This window comes from Epinephelus fuscoguttatus, linkage group LG8 (genome assembly GCF_011397635.1).
Source record: "Epinephelus fuscoguttatus linkage group LG8, E.fuscoguttatus.final_Chr_v1".
Taxonomy (NCBI): domain Eukaryota; kingdom Metazoa; phylum Chordata; class Actinopteri; order Perciformes; family Serranidae; genus Epinephelus; species Epinephelus fuscoguttatus.
The window spans coordinates 13697104-13713552 of NC_064759.1; the positions used below are offsets into that span (position 1 = coordinate 13697104).

A 16449-nucleotide genomic window follows, 5' to 3' on the forward strand; every position below is an offset into this window, starting at 1 on the left:
GGGGCAGCAGGGTGAGCAAAGCACTCCAGATGTCCCTTTCTATAGCAACGCTTTTCAACTCCTTCTGAGGGATCCCGAGGCATTCCCAGGCCAGATGAGATATATAATCCCTCCAGGGTGTTGTAGTTCTGCCCCAGAGCCTCCTAACAGGTGGACATGCCTGGAAAACCTCTAACATTCCTGATCAGATGCCTGAACCACCTCAACTGGCATCTGCCGAAAGGAAGAAGCCATGGCTCTTCTACAAGCTCCCTCCAAATGTCCGAGGTCTTCACCCTATCTCTAAGATATGGCCCTCTGAGCCACCCTACGAGAGAAACTCTTCGGCTGCTTGTATCCACAGTTTCATTCTTTCGGTCACTATCCAAAGCTCTTGACCGGAACGTAGATGTGCCGATAAAAAGAAAGCTTCGCCTTCTGGCTCAGCTCCCTCTTCTCAGTGATGGTCCTCTGCAACACCTTCATCACTGCTGATGCTGCACCAAACTACCTGTCTTTCTCATCCTTCATTTTACCCTCAGTTGTTAACGAGATCCCGAACCTGAACCTCTTCGCTTCGTTTTCTGGCAGAGAACCATGGCCTCAGACTTGGAGGTACCAACTGTCATCTGTTCAAAACACTTCTGCATAAATGGTCTCATGCATGCACAGGTGGCGCACCAAGGCAAGCATCTGCATTTAAACTGTGCCCAATTGAATGCACAAGCAGAATTCAAACACGTGTTTGCCCAGGCAAGCTACATGTATGTGAAAGTGTTTTTAAATAGATGTTTTGATAAAGTTTTGCTGTTGTTTAACGCACCCCCCTTTATGTCACTTAATTTCAGATTTCCCTTAATTTTTGGATTGTTTTTCACTGTGAAGGCATGCGAGAAAAACTGAATTCCCGAATTCATTGTAACACAGGAGGAGTAGTTGATATATATATATGATCATTCTGTGGGTGAAGTATTCCTTGAGCATTTATAGTCAAGTCAGTTTTATTATAAAGCACTAAAGCATAACAAAAGTTAAGGACACTTTGATATAGAGCAGGTCTAGACCATACTCTTGATATACATAAAAACTCAACAAATCAAACGAATTCCCACTAAGAGCCAGCAAAGTGACGACAGTGACAAGAGAAACTTCTTTTAAGAGGCAGAAACCTCGAGCAGAACCAGACTCTATGGTGGGCGGCCATCTGCTGCGACCGGCTGGATATACTGATGCTGCATAGTGTTCAGTCACTGCTGTGCTACCAGGGGCCTCACCAGTATGTCATTCTGCATCATGTCTTCGGGATGAAGGGAGCGCACATCTCTCTGTCTGGCCTTCAGCTGGGCCAGATCACTCAGCACGCTGCAGTTCACCCCTGTGGCCTAGGGGACAATTTAAATATGTCAAATATGATCTAAGAGAGAGACTCGCAACACTCACACTGCAGCACAACTCACGTTGTATGAAAAGACGTCGGTGACGGTCATGAAGACACTGTCTCCTGCAGCCACAGAGGGCAGATGCAGCCTCAGCTCCACATTACTCACAGAGTAACAGCCGAGGTTCTGCAGCTACAAACACACAAAACAGCTCTAATTTAGCCTCATCTTGTTTTTCAAGAGCAATGATGACTTCTCAGCTTTACAACTCAGAGCCATGGGTTGCATTAATGTTTGTAAAAAGCATGTGAGCTTTACCCTAAGGTGCGTGTAGAACTCTGGTCCTATTGCCTCCGACACTGTCCGAGTGGGGTGGACCTCATATCGGTTCAAATTAGAGTCACTGCACAGGAAAACGGGAAAAACACATTCTTACACAGATATTTAAAGCAGCTAAAATATCTGATTATTAAATAAAACATACAGTGCTGTGCACGTACCTGCTGACAAACAAGTCTGGTTCATACTGCACAAAACTCTGCAGCTGAACACTGTTGTCCCCCAAAGTATCTTCTCTTTCCACACTGTCACTGTAAGAGAACCAGAGGGTTACATAAACTCAGGAGCTTTTCACGGATATTTTCCTCTACGTTTTGGCTTCTCATCCAAACGCAGACAGAGTTTTAGGTCACTATAGCAGAGATTTTTTAAAATGCCCTCCAAGGTGCAGATTTTTCAAACTCCGACTACAATCTATCTATGTTGATATATAAAATGGAGTGTTTGGAAAATGATGACATCCTGAGGCCTGTACTACGAAGCCAGTTCAACTTACCCAGGATATCTTTTTGTACTTGGTTTGACTAAGTCTTAACATTGGCCATCTGGATAACTGGTACTACAAAGTTGGTTATCAACTAGTTCAGTCAGCTCTGGGTTTTCCTATCTGGTTAATTACAAGGGACATCATCAGAACCATGAATGAAGTAGAGTGCTTCATATGATATGAAATGAAATGGTACCAAAAGTGTCTTGGACTATGAGATAGTAAAATGTCAGTGGCGTGGGGTGTAAATGATACCTTGTGATCTTAAAACGGAAAATGCTAAAACACTGAAAATTCACCGTCAGACACAACATAAATTGTGAAAGTGATTCCAGACTGTTTCTGCTACTAAAGTAAAGGGTGGAAAAGTAGCCTCGTTAATGACTGATGAGGTCTACCTGACCCAAATGTGGCATTTATTATTACGGGCACCAATTAACAGTGTGTGGATTATTTTACAAATAAAATATTATTTGTTTTATCCTTGTTTTCATCACACAGGTGTCTCATGTTATTTTGAGCTGCAGTGATGGAATCAGAGGGTAAAATAACAAGACTGTCAGCTATCACTGCGGACTAACTTTGCATTAGTTAAAATCCTGCTAAAATCATGTGTTTAGTGTGTAAACGATGTGTGTTTGTTAGAAGCTTTGTTTTGAAACCAGTGGAAACAAAGTCCTGAGACAATGAAGTGATTTTTCTGACTTATAACAACATACAGGCTGCTCTTTTTTACCTGTCACTCCAGACTTTCATCCATGAATACTTTTTTCTTCAGTGATCTGATTGGTAAGAGGTCGGGGTGTTGACAGGCTGTGATCCAATACTCACTCCAGAGCTAGTTAGGTGTACAGCGCAAGTTGCCACAGTGATTTATCCCGGTAAAAAGAGAACCTGCTTAATAATACCAAAAACCCTGAGTTAACCTCTAATTTACCTTGCTAACTTCAAATTCTGCTTTGTAGCACAGGCCTCTGTCCACATTTCAAGCCTATCAATTGTCGCTTTGTGTAATGGGCTTGGTGTGATGACTACTTTACACTTTAACTTGGTACTGCTGCAGCACTTCATGGACTAACAGAGCCGTCTGCTGCACCCAGTTTGGACCACCAGAAACTGGGATGATTCACAGAATGAGATGGTTGTTGAAGAAAACTTTTGCATGTCCTGAGCTTTACTGGCGTTGTTGAGTTCTCCTGTATTTATGTGTAAGGGGAGGATCTCCAGTCATTGCTGTTTTGAGAAGGGTAACGTTACCCTTTGATTTTACTGTCTTCGAAACGAGAGGAGACTGCAGGTGGGCATTTAAACACGTTTTTGCATTGCAGTGTGTATGGAGGTATTTTGTAAAACTTTAGTCGTGTTGACAGAATTTTGGGTGAGAAAATATCTGTATTAAATATCTGCAAATGTGTTAAAAGAGCTTTAATATCTGGTTCTGCAAACAATCTTAAACCCTTCATGTTTATTGAGGTTTCCAGTGTTAGGAACAATAGAGCTACCTGGCAGCATGAAGCTTCATCTGGACTCGACTGTGCAGCGATGTGCAGCTGAACTCAAACTCCAACATGAAGTTAACCTGCAAACAACAGAAGAGAAGGGCCTGCTGAAGTGACACATTTCACCTGGAGGAAGTGAAGTATGAGTGGGCTGAGTCGAGAGAATGATGCAGCTATTTCCTCGGCATGGACGTACTTTTGACTGGGAGCGAAAGACTGGATAGCTGACGTTACATGAGTGGCTGTTGGCACTGAGTGCTGTACACTCGATCTTAAAGTGGGCATCCTCCTACATCGAAAGAAAAGCGAGAAACAGAAATTCTGCGTTAGTTTGTAGATCGGTGTTAACATGTACACGGGTGAGTTACATGTAGCAGTGTATGCGTGTGCCTTACTCTGATGCTGAGGCTGGAGAAGTGCAGGTTGCGTGAATAATGCAGCGTCAGGCTGGTGTTGTAGGCGTTTTCCAGTCTGTTCTCAAGCTGCACCTCCACCGCTAGACGCCTACGAGGGCTGCGAATCACATAAGGCTTCTGTCTGTGGAGGAAACAATGAAAACTCACTGAAACGGAACAACTGAGGAGATATCTGATCTTGTCATGTGGAAAGAAAAGAGACTAGAGGAATATCCAGAATCAGTACCTCGTCCCAGAGATGTCCATATGAGCCTGCAGCACCAGGTCTGTTGTGCACACATCGTCCTCACCGCAGTCTTTAAAGAACTGGATCTGCAGAGGTCAAAGTGGAGAGGTCAGTGTGTTTGATGGAGAACTGAGAGGGGAAATGTGGCGCAGTAGAGGAACTAGTAATGATAACCACTCACAGATTTCTTTACAGTTGTTGGCCAGCCTTCATCCAACACTGGACCGCTCTCTGTATTATTGATCTTAAACCGCAGCGAGAAGCTAATTGGACGGATGTAATCTGCTGTGTCCTGCAACAAAGATGAAATAAAGTCACTGTTTGTCCTGCTGCATGTGCATGAGGATGACTGTCATACTTGTGTGTACCAGTGCTCACATAGACGTGGAAGGGCAGCTTGTAGCAGAGAGTTTGTCCTGTGCGAACTCGTACTGCCAGCTGGGTCTGTCGGTGGGAGCTGTCGTCAAACAGCGCCCTCGCAGACAACTTCCTGTCATCCAACATGGCCGACACCCACAGATCTGAGGAGAGAGCAGGTAATTGGGACAGATGGTGAGTGTTGGAAAATCCCCATTCTAATTATTATGTGTGCCTGGCCAATTCACAGCACTTACAGTCCTCGTTATGAGGATTAGAGAGGGTAAAAAATAGAAGTGTTATACCGAAGCTGTTGCTGTGTGGTCCAGGGGAGCGGGAGACGGTGGTGAAGCAGGCAGTGGCATTGAGACAGGCTGAATCTCTGCCTCCCCTCTGGCAGGTCTTCTGGATGACGTTGATGGAGTGTGGCTGGAAGGACAGACTCACATTGATCTGGACTATGCTTCGAGAGCTGGGGACAGCAGGGACAGTGGATGATAAAACAGGGTTTCATTTTTAGCCATGTGACGCCACAGAAATATCAGAGTCTGGGCTGCAATCTGTACAAGAACCCTACTGTAATGCAAGGATTTATTATCAAATGAATGCAAATGAATCATACTTTTGAGGGTCTGAAGATGCTTGAAAAAAGTCATGAAACTTTCCACAAGCATTTGAACTTGTGGAAAAACTGATTTTTTTTAGGTTTCATGTTCAGGTGTGACAAAATGGTTTGATAGTGCCTCCTAAATGAATTTCAGTGGAGTAGCCATTGTGATAACGCATCATCCAAGCAGCAGCCTCCGGGGCTGAAAAGTGACGCCAACATAGAGGCGCAAAAAACTGCAGTTCCTTGAATGGCCACTTGAGGCTGACTCCAGAAGTGAGTCAATCCCCATAGACCCTCACGTTAAAATGCGTAACTTAACAGCAGAAATAAAGATGTTTACAGTCTGGTACAAAAAAAAAAACAGCTCTCGGTACAAAAAAAACCAGCTCTCCATAGCTAATTTCAACATTTTTGACAACCGTACAAGGGGTGCATTTTTTTATGCATCTCACCTGTTTACATTTTATTAAGGCTTAGAGCTATGCATATTTAAGGGTGTGGCTGCTTGAGTGACAGGTTGTCTGCAAGACGTAGCTACAGTCTATGAGTCCACAGCTCCACCCTCTTGTCCAAATTCGGTCACTTCAAGCTCCAAAAAACCAAGATGGCAATGGCTGGTTTCAAATCACGAGTCCATCAATTAATGGGTGACATCACGGTGGTTACATCTATTACTTTATACAGTCAGTGGTTTCACCTACATGTATAAAATTTGATAGGCATATGAAACACCCCAAGACTTAAAAAAAAAACAACTTTAGGAGCCATATCCTAAATCGAAACAGAAAGTCAGCCAATATTTTTGGCCATGTTCAGGTGCTGTACTTAACAAATTACTCCTAGAGAATGAATCAAATCGACTTCACATACTTTAGTCCAATCTTAAGACCTTAACGATGAAAAGTTGGTAGAATTTTGAGATTTCATGGAATGTCGTTGCCATTTTGTGCGTTTCACCATAAAAAGGAAGTCATAACTTAAGCATTCATGGTCCAGTCTGACCCAGAGAGTCCAAGCCAGAGGAGATCTATGTGACAATATGGAGTCATAGTCACTGCACTTTAACAAACTCCTCCAAGAGAATTAATCAGATTGACTTCAAATTCCATTAGTACAATCTTAAAGGGGAACATCACCCATTTTCAGAATTCATGTATTATTCCTGTGGTCTATGACAGTCCAGAAATATGAGTAAACATGAACAATTCTCTCCCAAATCCAAAAAATAGAGTGCTAAAACTTAAATTTGTGATGTCAGAATATAAAGTCTGGAGCATAGACAATAAACTGGGAAACATATTTGCAATCACCCAGGGTAATGTTCTGAGTATATGGACACATTTTTTTTGTTATATATATTTTCTGTTAATATAATAAAGCTAATTTAGGTTTTAAAAAGAAAACAAACATGTGGGTCCACAAAATCAGACTGTCATTCATTGTCTGTGGAGAAGCTCCAGATATTATACTCTTTAATATCACAAGTTTGAGACTAACTCCTCTGGTTTCTGGCTCGGGGAGAGAGTAGCCTATGGTCATAAATATTGATTAAATTTTCCTTTAAGTCCTTACAAATGGAAAATTGTTAAGATTTTGAGGTTTTGTGGAATGACGTTGGCATGGCGTGGCGACCATTCAGTGTGTTTTAACATAAAACAGTAAGCTGTAAATTGGATGCACATTGTCCAATCTGCCCAAAGTTTGTCATGCTTGCTAAGAGTCCAGGCCTGAGGACATCTACATGCCCATATAAGGTCAAAGTAACTGCACCAACTGTGGAAAACAGGAAGCAGGACTTGTGTGACAAACATTCAACTTACATGAAATTTACATTGTGTGGTCACTGCAACATAATTTTTGTTCAGTGGGTGTTCTGTACTGTAGCATGGTAGACATAGGAGTACAAATTTTGCACTACGTCATCTACAGCGCCACACACTCCACACGGGAAATAACACCTAATTCAGCATCCTGCCAGAACCCTGCATGTGAAGGACATTGTGGGGGCCTGTTCGTCACTGCTTGCATCTTTAATTTTGTAAAAGATTTGTTTGTTTTATGTGGAAACTCACTGGCCGTGTTGTCGAGCTTAATCATCTCCTAGAGCCTGCAGCTATAACATATGCAGTGCCCTTCCCTCCCTCCCCAACTCTGCCCCTACCCACCTGAGCAGTACAGCACTGCCCTGTGCTCCCACTGCCAAGTCTATTAGCTCATCTCCATCCAGGTCCAACCGAGCACTCACACTGCGGCCAAAATACTGCAGGGAGGGTGAAATTGATGATCCTGAAATTCGCTGAGAGGAGGAGAGAGGCAGAAACACAAACTCAGTTTGACTGAATCCTAAAATACACCAGTAATAATGTATTTGTACCCACATGACAAGTACCTGCTTGTAATTGTGGATGACGTAGATGCCATCTCCGTGGTAGACATAGATGGCGCCCCTGTGCTCATCCTCCAGCGGGGCTCCCACCAGCAGGTCAGTGAAGCCATCGTGGTTGAGGTCTGGAGCAGCTGCCAGTGCGTAACCAAACCTGGCATCCTGAGACTTGTCCTCTGACTTCAGTGTACCGTTAGATACAAACACCTCCTCCTGGGGGGAAAGAAAGAGGAGGGAAGAATGGTGAAAAACATGGAGGGATATAGGATTTAATAAATGTTGTGTATTATCACACTGATTGCATAAATGATCCATGAGGAGGACGATCAGTGCTGTCTTACCCCACTGAGGGTGTAGATGTAGACTCTCCCAGCCTCCTTATTTCCTGAGCCGAGGAACATTGGAGCTGCGACCAGAAGGACATCTGTGATGCCATCCTGGTCGATATCCAGCCCACAAACCTCACTGCCGTAGTAAGATCCAATCTACACACAGGGACATGCTCTTTCAGTTTACTGCCACTAGGTGGAGTCATTGCTTCAGTCTCTGAGAAATAACATTCCTGCTGTTTTCTGCTAAACAAGTAAATAAACAACAGCAGCTGCAGGGAGAGGAGAGAGCTTTACCTGTTCTCCATTGAGGGCCTGAACAATGTTGACATCACCCTCATTGCTGAGCTCAAACAGGATGACTTTGCCTTTGTGTTTGAATCGAGGAGCTCCAGCTACGTACAGTGTCTTCCAGTCACCGACTATCACAGATGACACTGTGTAACCTGGAAACACAAACAAATACACATCATCCAACACTGCAACCTAATCTATGGCCTTCAGTAAAGACTTAATGAGTCATGCTGGTGTTGCTGAATGTTTTGATCCCTTTCTACAATCCAGTACTGTCACCACTGTTGCTCACCATTTTGACCATTAGAATCAACTTGCATTGAAATGTGTTTGAGTTCAGTAATGTGTCACATCTTGTTGACCTTATATTTTTGTCATTTGCATCATGTTACACGGTCATGCAACCGAGAGTGTGGTCTGACTTTGGCGTACTCCGAGGGCGGTGGGTTTTTACATACTGGTGGAAAGCTTTGAGAGTTGGCTCCAGAACAGGAGTTCATTCACAAGTTATGTTAAGATAAACAATAAGCAAACGTGGATGTTTTGGAAAGGATCACATGAATTTTGAAGCTTATTACACTGAAAGAGGTTTCTGTTTAGTATACAGCCAGAACTGGATTAAAATGGGTTATTTTCCCAGAAGGGCCCCCGGTTCAGTGTTTGGCAATTACGCTGTATGGGATGTTAAACTGAAGATCTTTGGGCTGTGGACCGTTTGTAAACCACAACACAAAATTTAAAGATGTCTCCTTGGGTGTAGGAAATTATAGCTTTCTCATTATGTTCTGATATTTTATAGAGGAAGGAGATTAATTGATTGAGTCGAGATCAATCCTGAACTAACTTGTAAGGACTTGTGTCCCACATGTGAGTTAATTCAACCCTGCAGCCAGTAATGGCCCTGAAACATCAAACCAATGGTCAGCCGTTGGAAGTCGATGAGCATTTGTCACCCTAGTTTTTGTGGTGTGTCCCGCACCCTTGGCTCTAGCTGGTCCTTGTCAGCTTTTATTGTTTTTTTGGCCGATTCAGCAAGTCCAATTGGCATTGGAGACGACAGAGCCTGTCAGTGAATGAAATCGCTCTGATTGGCAGTTCAGCTCAGAGCACGAGAAGAGAAATGGAAGCAAACAAACTACTAAAGTGAAGAGGCCGTGAGATCAAAACAAACTTCTTATATTAAGTAAGATTATTTTCTTAGACACTGAGAGACTCAACATGAGGTAGTGCTGTTAATGTCCAAACTGGTTAACTAGCACCTTCTATCCGTCCTGTCATTCTTCCAGTTTCCTATTTTCCTACTATGGAGAGTTATTTCCTTTCACGCAGGTGCAGAATGTCCATGCCAGTTGGCCATTGACTGTCGTCTTTGTGGTGTGTTCAAGGGCAACTTTTTGGCCAAGACACAAACGATGTGAGGCGAAGCAGTCAGCCTTCATTGGTGCTAGTTCCTTGATGTCAGTTTGGTGTGTCTGGGCCAAAGTTTCTAGTGTCTGGGCTTCCCACCAACACATTAAAAGCACCCCCTTAAAGAATCAGTCTGAGTTACACTGCATGAAGACATAATGAGCTATAGCTATGAGTTATAGTTATGCACTAACATGCAAAAAAAAATGTGATCCTTTTTGTGTCATGTTCAGCAGTGTGATCTGTGGTTACCTAAATAAGCAGCATGGTTTTTGAGCTCCAGTGGAAACTCGCTTTCAAAAGCCTCTCTGGGCGGCATGATGCGCCCATTGGTCCCTTCCTTCAACACCCCGCCATCCCAGTCATAGGCGCCAACCATCCCAAACAGGATGCCATCCTGAAGAATGGAGAAGGGCATGGATGACAAACTTAAAACACATGCGCTTTGCACATAAATGAACAGCTACCGAACTTACATCCAGTGTGTGTGTGGAGAAGCCGATCTGAGACATCTCCATGTGGAACGAGCTCTCGTTGTAGCCCAGAGTGCCTGCAGGTGGACAGAGAGAGCAAGTCAGTATTCTCCATCGTCACGTTTCTTCACACACCTCCTCCCTTCCTTCCTTTCCCTCTCAGGATCTGATCTAGATGGGATCATCAGCACCCTCACTCACCCTGAGGACCACAGGTGGTAGACATGCCTCACCCTTTCCTCTCCTCCTGTCTCTTCCTCTCTGATCTCCCTAAACATTGAAAGGTGGCATCACTTTTCATCAGCCTTCATCTCATGTTCCCGCAACTATTGTGATAGCTGTACATTCCCTTCTACCCTCTTTTCCTTTTCTTGCTGTCTCTGCAGGGCTGCTGTGTATTTTTTCACACTGACCAAACCCTCCGTCGCTTTCTTCCGCCCTGTTAAATATTCTTTGTCCACTTCTGTTTCATATTCGTGTATTTTATTCTTCCTCTTCTTTTTCAGGCTCTGCTTTTAGTTTTTGTGTCCTCGTGTTTATTTCATTTATATTTGTAGAATAACTAGTCTAACTGATTAATCAAAATAAGATGATTAGTCTGACAGTGCTACTGTCAGAAATTGTAAATTACTTTGTCAGCAAGGAGACCAATAGCTAGTACAGTGCATGCCATCATGTGAGACAACTAGATATTAAAGCTGAAAGCAGCGATACTGGCTCTCGCACCTTCTCACACATTGAGGGTGCCAGTGAAATCTGGTTGATGTAGCTGTGCATTACCATGACTGTTAGACACTGTGCAAACAACTTAGACTTCTCCCTCATTCAGTTGGAAATGACAGATCGCAAATTGTGTATCACTTTCTGTGTCCACTATGTGACCCCCCCAAAAAACAGAGTAGCTATATGTCCTGTTGCTGCATATCATGTGTAGCATTACACACCACTTGAATAATGGAAATTTGACGCCTCTCCACGGCCACACTGTTGGACGAAAAGTTTAAGTTTTAGCAGCTTTTCATCTCAAAGTTCTTTAAATGGCACAGGCAATATATAAAGTCTCTAAGACAGGGGTCTCAAACTCACGGCCCGGGGGCCAGACACGGCCCTCCAGACTATTCTATACGGCCCGCTATTTGATATCAATTCATAGTGAAATCCGGCCCTCTGCGGCCGTGAACGCAGCGGACCTTGAATGCGGCCTTGTCACGACTGAGGAAAAATGCCAGATTCTGTTTTTGACCCTTCAGCGCATCATCCTAGGACCCTTGAACGCATCACCACACCTGAAACCAAGTAGAAAAAAACAAACATTTGGCACGCTGCTAACACTATGGCCAAAAGAATGGTTGACGCTGAGTACAGAGTGTTTCAGGAGAAGTGGGAGACTGATTATTTCTTTGCTGAGTTTAAGGGGAATGCCACCTGTTTCATCTGCAATGAGAATATTGCCATGTTTAAGGAGTACAATCTAAAGCGGCATTATTCAACTAAACATGCAGAACAGTATGCTAAGTACCAGGGAGATGAACGGACACAATGAGCTGCACAGCTAAAGAAAGGACTGTCAACGCAACAAAACTTCTTCCAGAGAGCAAGAAAGGAGTCCGATGCAGCACTTGAAGCAAGTTACGCTGTCAGTGAGATGATCGCCAATTGAAATTCAGTTTTTTTCAATCATTTTTTGTGGAATACTTGAAGTGGCCCCCTTGGGACAAGACTGGATGCTCAGCGGTCCTCAGGTAATTTGAGTTTGAGACCCCTGCTCTAAGAGGACTGGGTGGCGAGGTGGTGGAGTGGTTAGCATTGTTGCCTCACAGCAAGAGGGTTCCTGGTTTGTACCCGGGGTGGGGGGTTCAAACAGTTTGCATGTTCTCCCTGTGTCAGCATGGGTTTTCTCTGGGTACTCCGGCTTCCTCCCACAGTCCAAAGACATGCAGGTTAACTGGTGACTCTAAATTGTCCGTAGGTGTGAATGTGAGAATGAATGGTTGTCTGTTTTCTATGTGTCAGCCCTGTGATAGTCTGGCGACCTGTCCAGGATGTACCCTGCCTCTCGCCCAATGTCAGCTGGGATAGGCTCCAGCCCCCCTCAACAGGATAAGGGGTTACAGAAATGAATGAACCTAGGAGGACTCTGTGACAGTCTGAACTCTAAATGGCAAAAATACACAAAAAAATCCAGTCAGCTTAAAATGGCTGACGTCCTGTTGGGTTTAGAATATGGCTCCAAAAGACCTTTTTTTTTTTTTTTTTTTTTACATATATATATAAATCTTGGGATATTACATGTGCCTCCCAATTTTGGTACATCCAGGTGAAGCATAGCCAGTTGCAGGAGCTACCTCTTTGAAGTTTTAAAGGGGGTGCTACCGAGCCATTTTGTCACACCTGAGCATGAAGTCTGTAAAATATCAAATTATTTTACTAGTTCTGATGTGAATGCAAAGTTTCATGATTTTTCCAGCATCTTTAGCGTCTCAAAATATGATTAATCTGGGAAAATAATAATAATTCCTTGCGTTTCAATGGGGTCCTTAGGGCACTGATGAAACTTGATGGATTTTTATAAAATTAACCTGACTGATAAATCATGTAGTTTGTAACACCAAAGATCTTTGGTGCTAATCATACAGTAATTCCTTTTTTAACAGTACATCTTTCAATCATCCATGGCCTCCTTCCTTTAATCACAAACCTTCCAGAGTGAAGATGCGATCTCCAAGGGCATCCACAATGTCATTGAGCGCAGCTTCGTCGGTCACATTGAAAAAATACTTCTCTTCGGGGTCGCTGGCGATAGTCTTGATCTCTTTAATAAACGTCTCAGGGTCCTGCTGTCGGCGAATGTAATGACCCAGAACCTGGAGCCCAGCGTGAGAGAAAGAGAAAATAGGGTAAATGAATAAGCAGATAACACAAGCTCTATAAAACATCAACGGATTAAAGTGGAAGCAGAGAGAGGGGTTAAAGTGACAAAAACGGAGCACATGCACAGACACTTTGGCACATATCGGAGCAATCACTTCTCCATGTTCTGACAGGACAGTGGAGAGAGAAAGAGAGAAGTTAGGAGGAGAAGAGAGGGCCAACATCACCCTCAGATACTACACACATAAACTGGAGCTGCAGGAGTTAAAATGAAAGTAAACACACTTTGTAGCTGCGTCACTACCTGTGTAATTTAATAGTAATTAAGCAGTTACCTAAAGGCAACAAATTGACTGGAAAACATAAGACGAGGGGAAATGGTGGCCACCAGAGATTTGTAAATGAGGAGCGCAGGCCTAGCACCGAGGTGAAGAGATGACGGATGCAGAAGATATACTGTAGCAGCAGTGGCCTATGGCTTAACGCCTGAAGTACAAATGAGAAAATTCCATAAGAGAAACCAAACCCAAGAATCTCCCCCTGTGACTCCAGCTGCCAAGCAAACTAAGGAAATCCTCTGTTTTCAAAGGGTAGGGGACGGAGAGGGGTGTAGAGTGTAACGTAAAGAGAGCCAACATATAAATATGTACATTAAGAACTTATAAATTCCACTCAGGCTGCCAACTGCTGCTGCTTTTATATAGTCATGAACACACAAAGAGAAGAGTAACGACAGGAAGGATACATTCTCATTAAAGTATAGAGCACACATTCAGATTTAAAGGACTTGGAGACACTACGGAATTTGAATGTATGACTACATACACACACACATAAATATATACATATATACATACATAATTGGTTTATATAAATGCATACACAAACACATACATAAACACACACACACACACACACACACACATATACATATACATATACATGCAGTAGCTCAGTCCATAGGGACTTGGGTTGGGAACCGGAGGATCGCTTGTTCAAGTCCCCGTCCGGACCAAAATATGGAGTGTGGACTGGTAGCTGGAGAGGTGCCAGTTCACCTTCTGGGCAAGGCACCGAACCCCCCAACCGCTCGAAGCGCCTGTCATGGGCAGCCCACTCTGACATCTCTCCACTTAGTGCATGTATAGGTCTAGTTTGTGCATGTGTGTGTTCAGACCTGTGTGTAATTGACAACAGTGTGAAAAATTGAATTTCCCCCCGGGGATTAATAAAGTATATATATATAAAAATAATAATTAAAAAAAATGCATACATACATATACATCCAGGTGCATTTACACACATACAAACATGGCTCTGCGTAACCTGCTCCCCCACTAACACACACTCTCCGCCCCTAACCTGCACTGATGTATAAAACGCAGTTTGCAGTGACCGTGTTCTTGTTTTGAAAGCTCTGCCCTCCCCAATGAGCCATTATCACTCCACACACAACCTACACACAGGCTCGGGGCAGCTGCACAGAGAGCAACATCAAAACATGGCCACTGTTACAAGTAGTACTTACCTGTCATCACTGAACGTTTTGGGCAAACACTTGACCACAAAACCCACCACCTCATTCTCTCTTGTTTACTTCATCTAGTTTTAGTTGTTTCTTGAGTTTCTCTTCTATCCATACTTCAGCTCTCTGTCTCTGGCTGTCCGTTTACTTCTCTCATATTAAACTGTTGTTGACCTAGCATTATGATATGCACATATGAGAGCTGTTGTTTCTGTGGGCAGTCCACACACCTCACAGTGGGCAGTTTTAACAGGCACTCAGCAGAAAGTAGTTCCATTGAAAATGGGCATACTGTTTCCGGGAAGATGAGGAATAGCATTGAACATCTGTCTGTGTGTCCACCACTTTGGCCTAGACTGAAATATCTAATATTGGATGCACTGCCATTAAATTTTGTAGAGATATTTATCGTCCCCAGATGATGAATCTTGATGACTTTGGTAATCCCCTTACTTTTCCTCTACCGTACTATTAGGTTGACTTTTTTGTTTTCTAGTGAACTGGGGATGGATTGCCATGAAATTTGGGAGGAGCATAGCTGGGAGGAGTTAATTGACTTTTTTTCACAGTAAATCCTTCAAACAGATTTTTAGCACAGAACAAACTAATCAAACTGACTCTCCAAACACAGTGTGACCAACTGGGACTTGTATCTGAACTCCTTCACCCATAATTACTATCTAATCTTCACCGTCTATACATATTTCTATAGTGGCACTCCTCCTCCATGTTGGCTAATGTTCCCTTCTTCTGTGGTCCCAGTGGAGTCTGGAGGTTCCCCAGCTTCTCTTGTGGGGAAGGGAAGGTCTGTTACCAGTCTGGCCACTAGAGTAAGGTCTGCCCCTCTGCGACTGAAACCATGCCACCGCTTAGTGTGTGTCTGTGTGCTGAGGGGGCGGGTGGGGCTGGAAAGGAAGAGTTTTTGTTCCCACTCGGCTATTTCAGTAGACCCAAGGGGTTCATTTGGCAATTTAAGGATGTTATTTTTGGGGGAGTGGCAGTGGCATTGTGTGGTTGCTTGAGGGTGTACACGGTCATCATACCACTTTCACACAATGTGTGAAGAATGTCAGGGATGCTCCGCAACACCCCACTGATAATGTTGTTTGTGTGTTTCCCACAATAGTTTCACACTTGTCACTGAAGAAAACTCCTGAATCAACATTTTGAGCATCACAAGACCTAAAACAAAAGGACTCGAGCTACATGGCTTAGACTCAAGTCAAGTTTATAGATTTGATGACTTTAGACTCGACTTGACAAAATCAAAAAATATGTGCAATTCATTTTGGACTTAAACGACAAAGACTTGTGACCTCACTTGAAGATGAGCCTTTCGACTTGAAAATACTTCAAGTTCTAGCACTGTTAAGCTATGTTTGCAAGTTCGTCTTACAGCCCAAACTTATTGTATAATATGCATATTCCTGTGTCCTGTGATTGTACTGACTTGAATGTAACATGGCCCACCCTTTTGCTGCTGTACTCCACGGGAGAGGGGCTCGAGTTCTATGGTTGTAACTGACGGAAGATTTTGCTGTCAGAGTTGTCAGGAATAAACAGAGATCGCCTCCAAAGATATCCACGGTCGAGGCCTCTTCATATCAACACAGCACAGACAACACTGGAGTCCACCGGTTGCATTTAAGCACAATGACCAATCAAGATTCAATGACATGTACTCACAGCGATGGCGTATCTGGTGATGTTTCTGTTAATGCACTCGTCCAGAGCGTCTTGTAGCTCCTCCCCGTCATGTGACTCTCCGTCTGTCACCACAATCATCACTTTGGTGGCGCCATCCCTCGCTCCACGCTCAGCGCTGAATGCCTCTGTGCTGCAAAGAAGAGAAGAACAAAAGATAGACTAAGATAG

The 16449-nt window shown here is 43.5% G+C and overlaps 1 protein-coding gene across 1 annotated transcript in view; it reads right to left on the reverse strand.

Annotated features, from left to right (window-relative positions):
* Window positions 1–16449, reverse strand: part of itga10 (integrin, alpha 10) — a 44274-nt gene that overhangs the window by 1136 nt on the left and 26689 nt on the right. The window contains exons 8-26 of the mRNA XM_049582587.1: window positions 16261–16411; window positions 12877–13042; window positions 10182–10255; window positions 9958–10102; window positions 8302–8450; window positions 8017–8160; window positions 7682–7888; window positions 7458–7588; window positions 4988–5154; window positions 4704–4846; window positions 4507–4617; window positions 4326–4411; window positions 4079–4220; window positions 3880–3972; window positions 3687–3763; window positions 1859–1948; window positions 1677–1761; window positions 1437–1550; window positions 1254–1361 (exon numbers count right to left, since the gene is read on the reverse strand). Of these exons, the coding sequence (XP_049438544.1) occupies window positions 1254–1361; window positions 1437–1550; window positions 1677–1761; window positions 1859–1948; window positions 3687–3763; window positions 3880–3972; window positions 4079–4220; window positions 4326–4411; window positions 4507–4617; window positions 4704–4846; window positions 4988–5154; window positions 7458–7588; window positions 7682–7888; window positions 8017–8160; window positions 8302–8450; window positions 9958–10102; window positions 10182–10255; window positions 12877–13042; window positions 16261–16411 (2383 nt within the window). The remainder of the gene's footprint in view (window positions 1–1253; window positions 1362–1436; window positions 1551–1676; window positions 1762–1858; window positions 1949–3686; window positions 3764–3879; window positions 3973–4078; window positions 4221–4325; window positions 4412–4506; window positions 4618–4703; window positions 4847–4987; window positions 5155–7457; window positions 7589–7681; window positions 7889–8016; window positions 8161–8301; window positions 8451–9957; window positions 10103–10181; window positions 10256–12876; window positions 13043–16260; window positions 16412–16449) is intronic.